The 14,189-nt window shown below is 39.8% G+C and overlaps 1 protein-coding gene across 6 annotated transcripts; it reads right to left on the bottom strand.

Moving 5' to 3' along the window:
* Positions 1 to 257: 257 nt before the first annotated feature.
* ulk1a (unc-51 like autophagy activating kinase 1a) lies at positions 258 to 13,376 on the bottom strand. Of its 6 annotated transcripts, XM_068703411.1 has the most exons (28): positions 13,358 to 13,376; positions 12,887 to 13,162; positions 12,700 to 12,792; positions 12,567 to 12,608; positions 11,341 to 11,373; positions 11,197 to 11,233; positions 9,126 to 9,299; positions 8,931 to 9,004; positions 8,754 to 8,855; positions 7,721 to 7,779; positions 6,730 to 6,812; positions 6,589 to 6,639; positions 6,399 to 6,487; positions 6,096 to 6,252; positions 5,945 to 6,005; positions 5,566 to 5,655; positions 5,223 to 5,348; positions 4,990 to 5,120; positions 4,574 to 4,674; positions 4,173 to 4,291; positions 3,819 to 3,934; positions 3,323 to 3,448; positions 2,742 to 2,896; positions 2,405 to 2,580; positions 2,189 to 2,307; positions 1,726 to 1,883; positions 1,480 to 1,615; positions 258 to 1,334 (listed from the first exon to the last, which is right to left on the bottom strand). In XM_068703411.1, exons 2-28 carry the CDS (start codon positions 12,974 to 12,976, stop codon positions 1,291 to 1,293), a joined length of 2,742 nt encoding a protein of 913 aa, XP_068559512.1. In that variant the 5' UTR covers positions 12,977 to 13,162; positions 13,358 to 13,376; the 3' UTR covers positions 258 to 1,290. The 6 variants fall into 6 exon arrangements, 5 of the variants coding, with proteins under 5 accessions (XP_068559512.1, XP_068559514.1, XP_068559513.1 ...); XM_068703413.1 differs by lacking the exon at positions 13,358 to 13,376 and having other exon boundaries at positions 6,153 to 6,252; positions 12,887 to 13,335; XM_068703412.1 differs by lacking the exon at positions 13,358 to 13,376 and having other exon boundaries at positions 2,405 to 2,577; positions 12,887 to 13,335.
* Between the last annotated feature and the right edge of the window lie 813 nt (positions 13,377 to 14,189).

Raw genomic sequence — 14,189 nt, forward strand, 5'->3', positions numbered from 1 at the left:
ACATGGCGGCGGCGGCAACCTTATGAGTAACCCGGATGTAGTTCCGTCTCCAGGAAGTGGTAAACCCATGAAACGAAAATACTTTTTGTTGTGTTATTCTGGTTTATTCCTTAGAAACTGATTAACGCAGCTATTAAATAAACTATTTGGAGATTGGCAATCAGGAGAATGTATACATGTAATATGTAAGATAATATGGCAAACTAAGGTATAACGTTACTGATTTAGCATGCAAAGTAAAACAGACTTGAAAACAGTTTTAACAATAAATATTATTTATTTTTATCACACAGTGCGTAACAATTTATTTTTGGCAAATTTGACTGGCACTCATAAAAACGAGTAGAAAAGACAATTTGATAAATTCTTACAAACTTTCATTTTAACACTAACATTTTCAGAAAAGTATGAATATGAGATATAATATAATTTAATAAACTAGTGAACTGTTCACCAAATCGTGTGCAAATTCATTCACAAATTAAATTAACATTATTTTTCCATTAATCCAAGAAGCTGGGGGAAATAAACTAATCTGCACACATACACACAAAGAAACAGTAGATAAACATAAGCAACGTGGCATGCAGTTAAAGTACATGATTGAGTACATCACCACGGACGGAGGGCAAATATCAAAATATACTTATTGCAGTCTATGATGTAAGTCCACATGACTGTAAGACAATCGTTCTGTATGAGGTCAAGACATACTTTCATTACCTTTACATCCACTACTCTGGTGGGATTAAACACGTAATAAAAAAAACAGGCACAATTTTAATACTACTGCTACACATTTGGTCATCTCATCCAAAATATTCCGACTCCTGTTGGCCGGTGAACCTTTACAGTACACATAACACCAACCCTTCAAATACAGAAAACAGCTATATAACAATTGTTTCAAGTACAACACATTTAAAACCAGTTATTATTTAATCAGATTTTTCTATGTGCAAAAAACAAAACAACACACTAACATATTCCGTCTGTAACAAAACACAAAAACTCTGAACAATTTACCTGATCAAAGTATTCAAACAATCATGACACAATCTGTCTTCTAGAACTTGTCCAAAACAGGACTTTCAGTCTTTTTGTGCATTTATGTAAAGATTACAGACTGGCTGGTGGGATAAGAGCAGAAGCTCCAGTGGTCATTTCCCTTAAGACAGATCAAAGTGCATGTGTGTATTGACAGTCTAGGAGGATCCATCTACATTTAGGGATGAATGAGACAGGATAATGCAGTTGGTGTTGCCGCAGTTGTAGAGCCCATTGCTACCGCTAAGTCTGCAGAGCAGAAAGGCGTCGCTCGATACACTGCTTACCTGAGAACAGAGAGATTGAAAAATTCAGATTAGACTAAAATCTATCCCTAGGCAAGATTACACGAGGAATCCATTCTTCTGGGGTCTGATTCTAGCGTTTTTAACTACTATCTGCTGGTTTGTGTGTCACAGTGCTGCCACATACATTTGTCTATGCTGTCGACGTCCTTCTGCTCCGTGATGATTCGGGACAGACCCTCCATCAGCAAAAGGGCTTTGTGGTAACGCTGGACTGATGCTGTGCCATAGTGGAACATCTCATCTAGGGCAGCACACTGTACCTGAATGCAGTAAAAACAGACACATTAAGACTAAGATAAAGATGCATACTGGATATATGCTGGAAAGAATCTGAATTAAGTGAACATTGCCTGCTGTGAGGCAAGCTCACCATGTGCACAGTATGGCTGTAGATGAGCTTCTCTGCTGTGAGTCCATTGAAGCGGTCCATAAGCTTTTGTTTATCAAGCAAGAATGTCTGCAGGCGATGGTTGAGAGTGCGACAGTATGTTACACAGCTCTTGTACAATTCATTCAGCTTCCTTATCACTGCACAAAGGAAATATAGTATGCAAAGACATGTCATTATCCTAAAAAACACAAACAGACCCTTGTTATCACGCTTTAACCTGGAATGCCAATTCTTATTCAGTTAGACTACCTGGATGGAACAAAACTGCTCTCTTTGAAATTGTAATGCTTTACTTTTTTTAAGACCATAACACCCGGAAGCTTTTGTTCTTTCTGAAGGTCCATAAACTACAAACATTTAACAGACATCTTTCAAGTCTACAAAAGGAGAGTGCTTGATACAGAAAAAAAAAGAAAAAAAAAAAAAAGGTCAATGGTCTCACCTTCTTTGACTGTTGCAGAGGGAAGGAGTCGGCCTTGTTTGATAGTCGCTTTAGCAGTGTGCAGTGCTGATGACAGAAAGTCTTCAGCCTTCATGTACAACACTAACTGCTCTGCATAGCTGAAATACACACATAAGAAACATCAGTCATTTACAAGCAGATTCTTGAAGAAATGGAGGCATTGTACATGTTGAGAAACAGTAAAACGTCTCTCACCTCCATTCTCTACTCAGAAGGCTGATCTGATCTGTCACCAAGCTCTGCTCTAGAAAGGAAACATCAGGACTGCTGATGGCATCCAGCACCGAGTCCTTAGATGAAGCCAATTCCATGACACAGTGGCCAAAAGCCAAAGTGAAACGCAGCTCATTCAGTGCATCTGTGTGAGCCTGCTGTGAAGAGAACAAATACTGTGTTTTCTGAAACTGTTGATGTGGAATCTGAATTTGTCGCTTCTTATGTACTTATATATTTGTTCATCTGCAAATGTTTGTAATTTACAAAATAACCTGGAGGGTTCAACTCAAAGTATCATCATAGTATTCGTCTGTACCTCCATCAGGGTTTCTTCCGGGAGCTCTGGAGGGTGAAAGACCAGACTGCTGTGTGGAGTAGCATCCATGGCTTCAGTCTCACTGTTTCTACGGCTTCCTCCCTGGAGAAGGCGACTGTTCAATAGCCAGGCTGAGTTAATGTAGCCGGGGGAGCCTGCAATTAAAATAAAGACAAATACAGGTGAACCTTGAACAGCAGAAATAAGAGTAATGAAGAGAGCATAGGAGTAACAGATGACATGTTTTAGGTTTTTCAAAAAGCTGGCGGCTTTTATTATTTGTTGTTTTATTAATATTAATATATTGATTAAAAAACTTGAATGTAAAAATAAATAAATCACAGTGTGTACTTGTACCTGCCCAATGTTCAAATGGTTTATCTCAAATGTTACCTGGTTAAAATTTGCTTTATATTCTTTCAATTGGAAATCTACACCTTACATAATGTATGGTCTTAATGAACTCTAAACTGCAGAAAGCAGTACACAATACAACCTCACTGGATCACTCATAAATTTACTTAATTAAGAGACTTTCTCACAAACAGTAAATCGATATTCAGTGTAGAAAGAACATGTACCTGAGAACATCCTTGGCAGAGTGGTATCAGTAGGAGTGTTTCCTCTGGATTGAGAACCCGTAATGAAGATTGCAGGAGGTGGGCTCTCTGAGAACTGAAAGCCTCTATGACGACCAGTAGATGGAGCTGTAGGAGCAAATAAGAGGAGTTTAAAAGTTCAATGATGTCCATGTAAAACGTTGCCCAGCTCAACTGCAGCCCAGTAAATCTGTCATAGTGGACAGACACCTAAAAATATGTTGTAATTTCTGCATGTTACAAACATAGTAACACCTTACCTTTCCTCCACAATGATGTGTGTTCTTCACAATAGGGATAGATTTTATTATTCCATTAAGCTATCAATTTGCATGACTTTAAAGTATCGTTTAACCATACATGCTTTGAAACATCCATCCTAATCTACAACAATAGCTACATAGTCATAAATACTTGTAAACAAAACAAACAGTATCAGTAGAAAACATTAGACTGGTCCTATTTGTTCCAATAGTACCTGTTATATCCATGCTTTTCTCACAGTTGAGGCTCTCATCGCTGACCTCCTCCAAAAGGTGAGCTCCAACAGCCGCCTTCAGTAGCATGTCAGACAGCCTGCCTGTGCTCAGTGATCTGGACATCCAATACAGCCACAGACACCATCGAGAGCATTCAATTATTTATCAGATGGCTTGTCTTTTGTATTGCGCAACATCTCTAGGTGCCATATGGCAGGTTTAATATGAATGCCTCAATTTGATGAGAATTAGTGACATAAACAATTGCAAATCATATGATTTTGCAGGTCACAATATCATATAACTGTAATTGTGATATTCATAAAATAATATCTACATTATACTGTTCTGACCTTCTGAAAGGGCCATTTTTATTGGCTGATTTCGTGCTGTTGGTCTGGGGAGCAGGAGATGGGTCAGGGGATTGAAGGTCTAGGACTGTCCTGTTTCGGTGTGGCATTCTTGATTGAACCTGTTGTTGAAAAGCAAATGATAGTTCTGAAAACATATATCATTGCTAGCATATATACTGTACAATCTGGTATTGTTGTATTTCAGAACAATTCTACTGTGTGAGCTGCTTGTAGATATTCTACTACAAGTATTTACTACTATAGAAAGTGTAACAAATTAGTCACTTTGGCTGTTTTAAGAGAGAGAAAAAAAATTGCGCCAGCTAATAACATGCTGTGTGCATTGTTTAAAAAAAAACACACATGATGGCGTCTGATAATATAGATGTTTGAAAGCTAACCTTGGGACTGGAGGTGTCCTGCCTGTCTGGACAGTCAGCGAGCAGTCCAGTTCTTGTGCTGAGCGGGAGAGTCTGCTCCGAGGTGATTGGAGTCATTCCCACTAGAGTACAGAGTATTATAAAGAGTGACTCATTAAATCATGAGTCAGGCAGGGGGAAAGTGGGTATAGACAAAATCAAATGGCAACACATCATCACACAACAACTCTGGGAATGTACAGAACATGACATATTTCAGATGGTGGAAATTTTTGTTAACACAATAAATGGCGGCCAACAACAAGTGGCATTACACTGGCAAATTCCCATGTAGTGTGTTAAGCTGTAGGACTGTGACCTAAAAGGTTTCGGTGAAAGAGCTCTGCTTGAGAAAAATTCCCTGAATGGGTGAAACAAAAGTCGATTGAGATGCCTACCTAGCGGGGAGGATTGTTGTGGTCGGGCTCCTCCAGTTGCCAGCCGTGGGGAGTTGAGGATAAATCTTGGACTTGGAGTTCTACAGCCTCCAGATTGTGGAGAACGGCTGCCAGCACAGCAGAGTGTGACCCTGAATGACGTGAGACATGGTTAGACGGAGGCAGAAAAGAATGGGCAGTACCAAGACACTGAGGTTGGAGCAGAGACAAGACAGCTGAGCGGCTGTACATGCCTGGTGGAGCCATGCAGGCCAACGGGCTGCATGTTCTGTTCCATACGCTGGTAGTTTTGGATCTGAGTTGGGACAGGAATAGGCAACGAGGGGCTGCACTTACGGCCAACAATTGCAACAGGCTTGCTGCATCGATGACAGAGGAAGCAAAGGACACAACGGAGTGTGATGTTATAAATTAATTAAAACAACAGTGGATACATGTTCCTAACCCATCATTTCTCATATTGGACATAACATGAATATAAATACTGTTGGGTTTAAGCACACTCAACTGACTTATCTACCTCAGAACACTCATCTTTAAGCCACCAAAATCTGAACCTGCCTGGCTTTCTCTTACCTAACAGACTTGGAGGGAGAGTGTAGCAGGGGAGAGGGTGGAGGTGTCTTTCCTGCATTTCTGAGACCTCTCTCAGCCAGTAGTGGGCTTCTAAAGAGAGATATTTGTTAGCTCAATCTGCACAATGAATCATATACATTAATTAACCAACATTCATATGCAAAACATTATTAAATAAATATATTCTGCATTTTTTCTTTAGATAGATATCTACTTCCTATATTTATTTTTTCAGAAATAGTTTTAATCATCCACATAGTAAATTACTGTGATATATGAGGCAACATTTCATATTAGTCCAGATAGTGAAATCATATTCTCAACAATAATTGCCGATTAACTGACAAGTTATTGTGCACCCCTCGGTGTGACTACTCACCCACTGTATATCAGGCAACTGTCAATGGGTGACCCGACTTCCAGCTCACATGTGCACCCACCTACAAAGTAGTCAAATAAAATCAGTCAGACTCCTTGTGCTGATAATGATGATGAATAAAATAATCCAGATATCTATAGTGATGTCTCACTTGGAAACTGGGCATGCACCATGACATAGTCCTCTGAGTAAGATGAGGTGTTCCTACTGTCTTGATTAGCTGTTTCTTTCAGGAGGAAGCCGTGGGTGTCCTGTGTCGGCGAATACTGTGCTTTGGGCTGAAGTCGGTGCATTTCTGCATCGGAATGCTAGGAGAGTGTAAAATAAAGATAGATTACAGGGAAACACATACACTATGAGCTTACTGTAGTTCTTTTAAAAAAACATTTACATTTCACATGACTTTGACAATGGGATTTTGTTTTATAAATCCACTAAAGAGAGGTGTACGCACTTGAGGGGAGGTCAGATGGGATGTGGAGGAGCTGCTAGAAGAACTGACTGAGCCTGAACTGGGGAAAGAGATCACGGGAACTGGAGAGCCTGCCAAAAGAAACAGATAGATGTGCTTGTGTTAGGACCCCGGCTACAGCACCTTTATTGATTCTGAAGCTGTAAAGAGACAAGCAAGATACAGTCCATACATTTCTTTGTGGATGAGCTCGTCTCCAAGAAAGGATGGTGGAAAAACTCATCTGCAAATGTAAAGATTAAGATGTAAGAGAGGCTTTTCTTAAAATGTAATTATGAAAAAAGTTTCTGAATTATAAAGAGAAGATGCTCACCAAAGCCAATCCGTTCGTTGTGGTTTCTTTGCAGCAGCCCCAACAGTAAGTGTGTTAGGTTAGAAGAAGTCCCCTTTGGGATGCTGGGAAAAGAAGTGAAATCTGCATTCAGCTTTATACACTGTGTTGTATGTGTAGTCTTCATGTTTGCACGATATGAGAAGTCTTAAAATAAATAATATTTAGGTATCTTGTGTTTCATAAATTCAGAGTGAGCTGTAAAATGTGTGAATTTTTTATCAAATTTGCAGCTGTAGTTCAAAACCTCAGGGCATCATGACAGTCAGTACAGACTGTGTGTGTGTGTGTGTGTGTGTGTGTGTGTGTGTGTGTGTGTGTGTGTGTGTGTGTGTGTGCGCGTGTGTTTAAATCTGCATGGAGCTATGTGGGTCAAGTGGAAAATGATAGCTGTACAGGTTAATAGCTGGCAACTTGGAGAAGGTTATATATAGAATGAAAACAACAAACCATGCCCCCTAATGCTGCGTCTTATCACGCGGCTTTATTACTGCAAAAGATAAGCATGGCCACGAGCCAAACAGACTGGAAAAGCACACCGTTAAAAAAGTGAGAAAACAACCCCTCTGAACGCTTTCCAGGCATGACGGCATAAGTGTTCAAAATGACTTTAAATAGCCAAGAAAAATAATTGTAAAGGCATTTGTCAACTGAGATTCAGGCAGTGTATTATAGGCAGTGTGTGAGAGTAGAGAAAGTTCCAAATGATTGGCCCCGTCAGGTGTCTGTATACGTTTCTTCAACATAAGAACTATTTTTAGTGGCGGTATGGGGTTTATTGAGTGCTAAACTGTCCGTGTGGACATCGAACAACATCCTCATACACATGACACAGATGTCATTCATCTGCAAACTGAGTGCAGTGAACACAGCTCTCACTGTAATGCCTGTTTACGCCCTCCTCTTATCATCTTCCTGCGTGTATTGTGTGCGTACAGTACAGATGTGTGTCGGCGTGGGGTCGTTTACTAACCTGGGTAAGAGGGTCCTGTTGCTTTCATAAAACAGACGGAGCTCCTGCGGTGTGCTGGCCTACACACACACACACACACACACACACACACACACAATATGATATGCAAAATAATGCATCTGCATCCTTACAAACAATGTGAATATATGATAGTGGAACGTTTGACTATTTATTTGACTGCATTATTACAAATCTACATAAACTAGTTATGCCACAGAGCTTGTAATCCAAACACAAAGGGCAAAGAGGAATGCTTGGAGATGCCAGCTAAGCCAGCTAAGTAAACACCATCATCATCAGCAGCAGCAGCTAACCGCACACTGACCCTTGGCCTTATCTCAACTCACAGACCTGCAAGGCAGAAATAGAAGTCAATCTTCCCTCTCATTCCCAGGGAAAATGCTTTCCAGGAAACTGCAACATAAATAACCTCAAAATGTACAAAAAGTCAAGTGTTTCCTCTTCTTTAACTGCATATATATGGGGATAAATTGGACTTCAGACAAAGAAAGGGACCAAAGAAGAGACAAGACATTATATGTGCGTCTATACATAAATCACAACTGAAGAAATATTCAACAGTTGTCACCGGAGCAGCCACGTGAACAGCAGAAAGTAATACCCAGAGTTGTGAAACAATATTTGCTTTGGGTTGGGGGAAATGGCTCGTAGCCATTAACGCATGCCTCCCATCTGTAAACAAGGTGTAGTTTCCTAACAAGTAAGCAAGCTGTTCCAGCATTTTCCAACTAATAACACTGGAGATCAGGGAGAGTGGCACCCAGCAGGCAGGTGGTGTTTAATGGTTGTGTTGTGCATCATGTGCTTTTCTGGGTTGTGAAACGGATGTATCATACTTTGTGTTGATAATAACAAGTCTGTGTTTCTAGGAAGTAAAGCACAAAAGAATTTCATTACTATTTGTGACTATCTAAGGGACTAAGGGATTATCTAATTGTTAGCAAATTTCTAAATCTACACCCAAAAAGAGGGATGTTACAGTTTTTGTACCTGCATGTGTATGTGTACTCACGTGAAATGGAGCCTTTCCAGTCAGACACTGGTACACAATGGTGCCTATGCTCCACAGATCAGCCTTGGCATCATAGTTCTGGGACATGATGACCTCAGGAGCCTGTGTCCAGACAAACACAGCTTAGAGACACGGTGAGGTTACACTCGCTGGTGCACGAAAACTCACAATACTCACCATGTACATGGGTGAGCCACACAGCGTGGCTGCCATAGTGTTCGTCTGGAGATGACGTGCAAACCCGAAATCAGCTGCAGGGGGAGTAAACAAGGTGAGGGACATACAGTACTGTGTGTATGTTCAGAAAGAAATTAACCAACCGACACATTTCCAAAGACATACTTCTAGTACTATGCTGAACGAAGTCATTACCGATCTTAATAGAGGTATTGATGGCGCTGGACCTGCGCCCCTCTGGGTGGCAGAGCAAAATGTTCTGAGGTTTGAGGTCTCTATGGAGGATGTCTTTGTTCTGCAAGACCTTCATGGCCTTACCGATCTGCTGCAGGAAAACGCGGATGGTGTCCTCACTTAACGTGCCCTTAGCTGAGGTTCAGAGGGATGAAATTAAAAAAGACGATCAAGAAGGAAGTTAGCATGTTAATGTAAGGGTCATCATATTGAATGGTACCTAGATACAGGTGAAGAGGTGAAGATGACACACTGTCAGCATCTATTCCCATCATGTTGGCCCAGCTAAAGCGCCGTTCTGTCAGACTGTTGTGATGCAACAATTATATTAATACTTGATTTCTAGGATTAACTTTTTTATGTAGAAAATATAAAGAATAAAAGTTACCAGAGCCTGATGTAATTGAACAACAGTAAATGAAAATTACATGAAATTATTTGGTAGTTTTACTTTATAAATGAAATAATTGTCATCACTGCTTTTTACAGTCATTAATTGCTTTAGCAGTATTATACTGATGAATCAAATATAAATAGCTATTTTGCCTTTTATTTCCATCTAAAGAGATTAAAGTGACTTCTGAAAGACTTTACATTTGTTAAATTAGAAGATTTAATGTTGTGATGCTAACAAGCATAAAGGCCAACTTGTTAACGTGGTTAAAAGGTTATTGTAGCACATTAGTGTCCAGATGTTATTAGAGATTAAAAGATTTGTCAATCAATAGAACATTAACCTAAACTATTTGACTATTTATTAATCATTAAAGTCAAATATTTACCGGCTATAGCTTTTGAAATATACATATTTTTCAGCTCTGCTAGTCTTATATGATATTAAACTACATACTTTTGGATTTTGGACATTTTGTCAGACAAAATAAATAATTTGACTATTTCCACTTGGGTTTTGGAAAATTGTAAAGGGAATGGTTAATTAGGAAAATAATAAGCAGGTTAATAATAATAATAATAATAATAATAATAATAATAATAGTTCGCTGTAGCCCTTGATATTACTTAAAAGAAAAATATTTTCTTTGTTTTTTCTAACATTCTCACCAGAAACCAATATAATGTAAGGTAAATATGCAAAAACTCTAATCAAATCATCGTCACTGCTGTCAAACTTCGTGGAAGACAATTTTGTTTATGAGGGGGCTTCATTTGGATATCAATGTCAGGGGCGTCTGACACGCTCTCACCCCCCACTACCTTCCCAGGACATTCAGTATTTCTAGCTGCAGTGTTTTTCAGCCGGAGCACAGGGGATCAGTGAATGGCAGATGGGTGAGGTCATGTGGGTGCACCGTGAACCTTGCCAAGTGTGACTGACTGTTGTGCTGCAAATAGCTGGATGTGCCGCCTTGGCAAGGGACACAGAATGGGTAAGGCTTCAAAATAAGAGACGCTGGCGAGGTGACAGAATTAGACCGACGATCCACATTTAAATAAACACCACCGAGGAAAATTCGGCCTGAGAAAAATCAACTCCATGCAGTCAGCTGCATTGTATTTTGCGTTTGAAACTTGAAGCGGGGACATTTTCAGGTGGATAGTCTAGTGAGAAAAGTTTTTATATCATTCTGAGAATTCAGACACGGTGAAATCACAAGGTGTTCTTAACCAACGAACTTCAAAATAAAAGCTGGGAGTTATTTTGGCAACTCGTTTTGTACTGGCTTCTACTATTTTATCTGGGTTAAGCACTTGGGAGTATTTGTGATCATTTACCCACTGACCTGTTTGAAACTTTTTGTTCTGCTCTGCCTCCTCAAAATCCTATTATTCCTCCAAAACACTGAAAAAGCTTAGCCAAGCCTCTTAAAAGCCCAAAACAGAACTGTCAGTACAACAGTAAGCTGCTCCAAACATGTTGACAGATAACAAACTCAAAGTTTGATCCTCTGATGCAACAGTGAGGAGTGGTGTGAATGTCCCAATTATTTTGCTTTGACCGCAGGTGAAACAGAAAAATGTACAGTAGTGAGACATGAGCTATATTAAGCCCTGCAGGATGTAGCAAACTTACAGTGAAGGTACTCTGCCAGGTCGCCTCCATTGCAGTACTGAAAAGATGAGACAGGCCACTCTTATTAGACACTTTTACAATGCTGCAATGTTGAGTGATTTCCATTCTCACAGACCAGACATCATCAATTCTATCAAAACTCACCTCCATGACGAGATACACACACCCTCCCATTTCCTGTTAAGAAACCAGATGAAATCATTTTATTTTCAAAAAGCTATAGTGACTACAATGCAGTGTGAAAATGACAACTATAAATCTCACCTATTTAATGTAGAGATATGGGGAATTAGGACTTACTCCAACAATAAATCACTGTCTTGCCAGCTATGCCCCAAATTACACAACAAGTGACACCACCACATGTCTTAGACTGAGTTGACTGTCTTTGGCCTCTCACCAGCAGCGCTTCTAGCAATTCTGGGTCCCCTGAACACAGCTAACCCAGGGGTCTGAAACTATACCCCATCGTGGCCCCTGTCCAGTCCTGCCCCACTGAATCATCAAGGACCCCTCCCGAATACCATTTAAAAAAGTCACAGAGCGGTGACGTGACACGGGGGGGGGGGGGGGGGGGGGGGGGGGGGTGCAAAATTGAAGGTGTTAATCCACATGATTAGTAATGAGTGGGGGAGCAAATTGTTTTTTTTTTTGTCTTTTACATCAAGCTAAAACTAGAAGACTGTGTATTTGAGTGAAACTTAAAGTGTTTACCACTTATACTCTTGTAAAAATAACACTCTGGTTATACAATGCAGTAATTATCCCTATAACAGTAAACAAGAGAGAGCAGGTTGTGCTGGGGACAGGTACACTCACACTTTGCGGTCAATAAAATGCTCCCTTGCATGCTGGTGTGTGTCAGCTGTGAGACACTACTTACTCACACTCGTGTTTAATAAGCCATTGTTTAGCTGCCTCCACCCTGCCATCTGTCAGGAATAGTGAGAGATCAGCTCACCCCTGTCTGATGTCTGCCAGGTGTCAGTAAGGTGAGAAGAGGGAAGCGCACACACTCATGCAAACTCACATCAGAGCAAGCAGTTAATTGCCTGTAAAGGATATCATTTAGTCTCAGGCATAGAGTGAGACGCAGTGAGAAATCAATATTGTTCTAATGAAGCCGCCATAATCTTTTACAATAATTTGTTTGAAGAAAAAAATATAAACTACAGATCCACTTCAGGTCATTGAGGTTAAGCCCCGTGAAAAACTACAACATCCGACAGCATAATCTGCATCACATGTGCAAGCGATGTTCAATGTTGCGGCAACATGTGGTAGCAAAGTCAACAGTATTGAGGTGTACAGAGCATAGGTGTGTGCTGATGTGTGTGAGAGGGGGAAAGAGAAGACAAACCCGTCTTTACCTGATAGTCAAGAAGTCTGACAATGTTTTCATGTTTGAGTTCCTGGAGGAGGTGGGACAAACATTTTAGTTCAAAGACGCCACAGAGAGACCGACACAGAATGTGTGGCAACATTAAAAAGTTCTCTCAGTACCTTTAATATTTTGATTTCTTTACCAAGCAAAGCCTGCGATTTGGCCAAGTTTTTCTTGTTGATACATTTCACAGCAACTACCCAGTCACGTTTCTTGAAAAGTAAAAAAATAAAAGTAGGATATAAATACACCAGATTTACATGCATCAACAATAACAGAGATCAATTTGCCTTAGATACAAGTTACCTCTTTATGTCTGCCTTTGAACACAACTGCAAAGGCACCGTGACCGATCAGGTCTTTCCTGTTGAACTCAAACTTCCCAACAGTCTCCATGAATAATACAAATAAACGCGTTCAAGTATCCGAGCAGGTTCAAGAGTTTGATTTCGCAGCTGAAACAGACGTACAGACGTACTTCCCTCGTGCCAGTAAATCCCATTTCATTGATGGAAAAAGCTGTCTTCACACGTGACGAGCTCCATGCTCGAAGAAAATATCGATGACAACATGCCGAAGTTCCTGTCAACACAAAAAGTCAAAAACAACGCGCGTAGGAATAAACAACTGTATGTAAACAAAATATTAGCGACGCGCTGTTCTTATTTAACGATTCTAATTAGTCCCTGGTACTTTCTAGATCCAGTACAAGTTGAAAGCTCACGTTAGTACTGTTTGTTTTGAGACACTGAGGTCAGATATTATCGTCTTACTCACCTTTCTAGCCATTCGCAAGAGCTATTCATATCTCACGGCGCGCATGCGCAAACAGACAGGCTGCGGTTTGGGATGGAGCCTTCAGGGACACCTCGTAAACTCGTAATTCAATGTCTTACTTTGGCCGGCTAAAGTTTATTTATTTAAAGTGTTATATCAAGAAGGAGCCATTTCCCCAAAATAGAATGGTGTTAGCAGATATATATATACTCTATGCACAGTGTGTGTGTGTGTGTGTGTGTGTGTGTGTGTGTGTGTGTGTGTGTGTGTGTGTGTGTGTGTATATATATATATATATATATATATATATATATATATAGCTATAGATACAAATGTGAACATAATGGTGAGGGGCATGTAATGACGATGACACTGATTTCTTGTCATAAACGTTTTTTAATAAAGATAATTAGAAGCACAAACCATAGTACCATAAAACAACAATCATTAAAGGCCATACAAGCATAGACATTTTGAAATATTTAACATTAAATTTGACATGGAAAGTGAGCACAGAGTGACTTACAGTAAATCCTGTTTTAGGAAAGTTAATGTTGGTACAGTGTAAGATCAATGACATTTTAAAATATGCCATCTCCCTCCATTCTCACAGTATTTAAGAAAAAAAGCCCCTTTGTTGTAGAACATATTTCACTGTACAAAAAATGTATGAAAATGTAAAAGACATTAGCAACAGAAATAGCTAAAGACGCCATAAGACTTCACAGAATTGTGTTGAAAACACACAATCAGTATTCACTATTCCTCAAAAAGCATTAAATACTGCAGCTTACTAAGATGTGAGGTACTGCAAATATACTAGTTCATTTCA

This window comes from Cebidichthys violaceus, unplaced genomic scaffold, assembly GCF_023349555.1.
Source record: "Cebidichthys violaceus isolate CVI_PGR_0920_01 unplaced genomic scaffold, fCebVio1.0.p SCAF_9, whole genome shotgun sequence".
NCBI lineage: Eukaryota > Metazoa > Chordata > Actinopteri > Perciformes > Stichaeidae > Cebidichthys > Cebidichthys violaceus.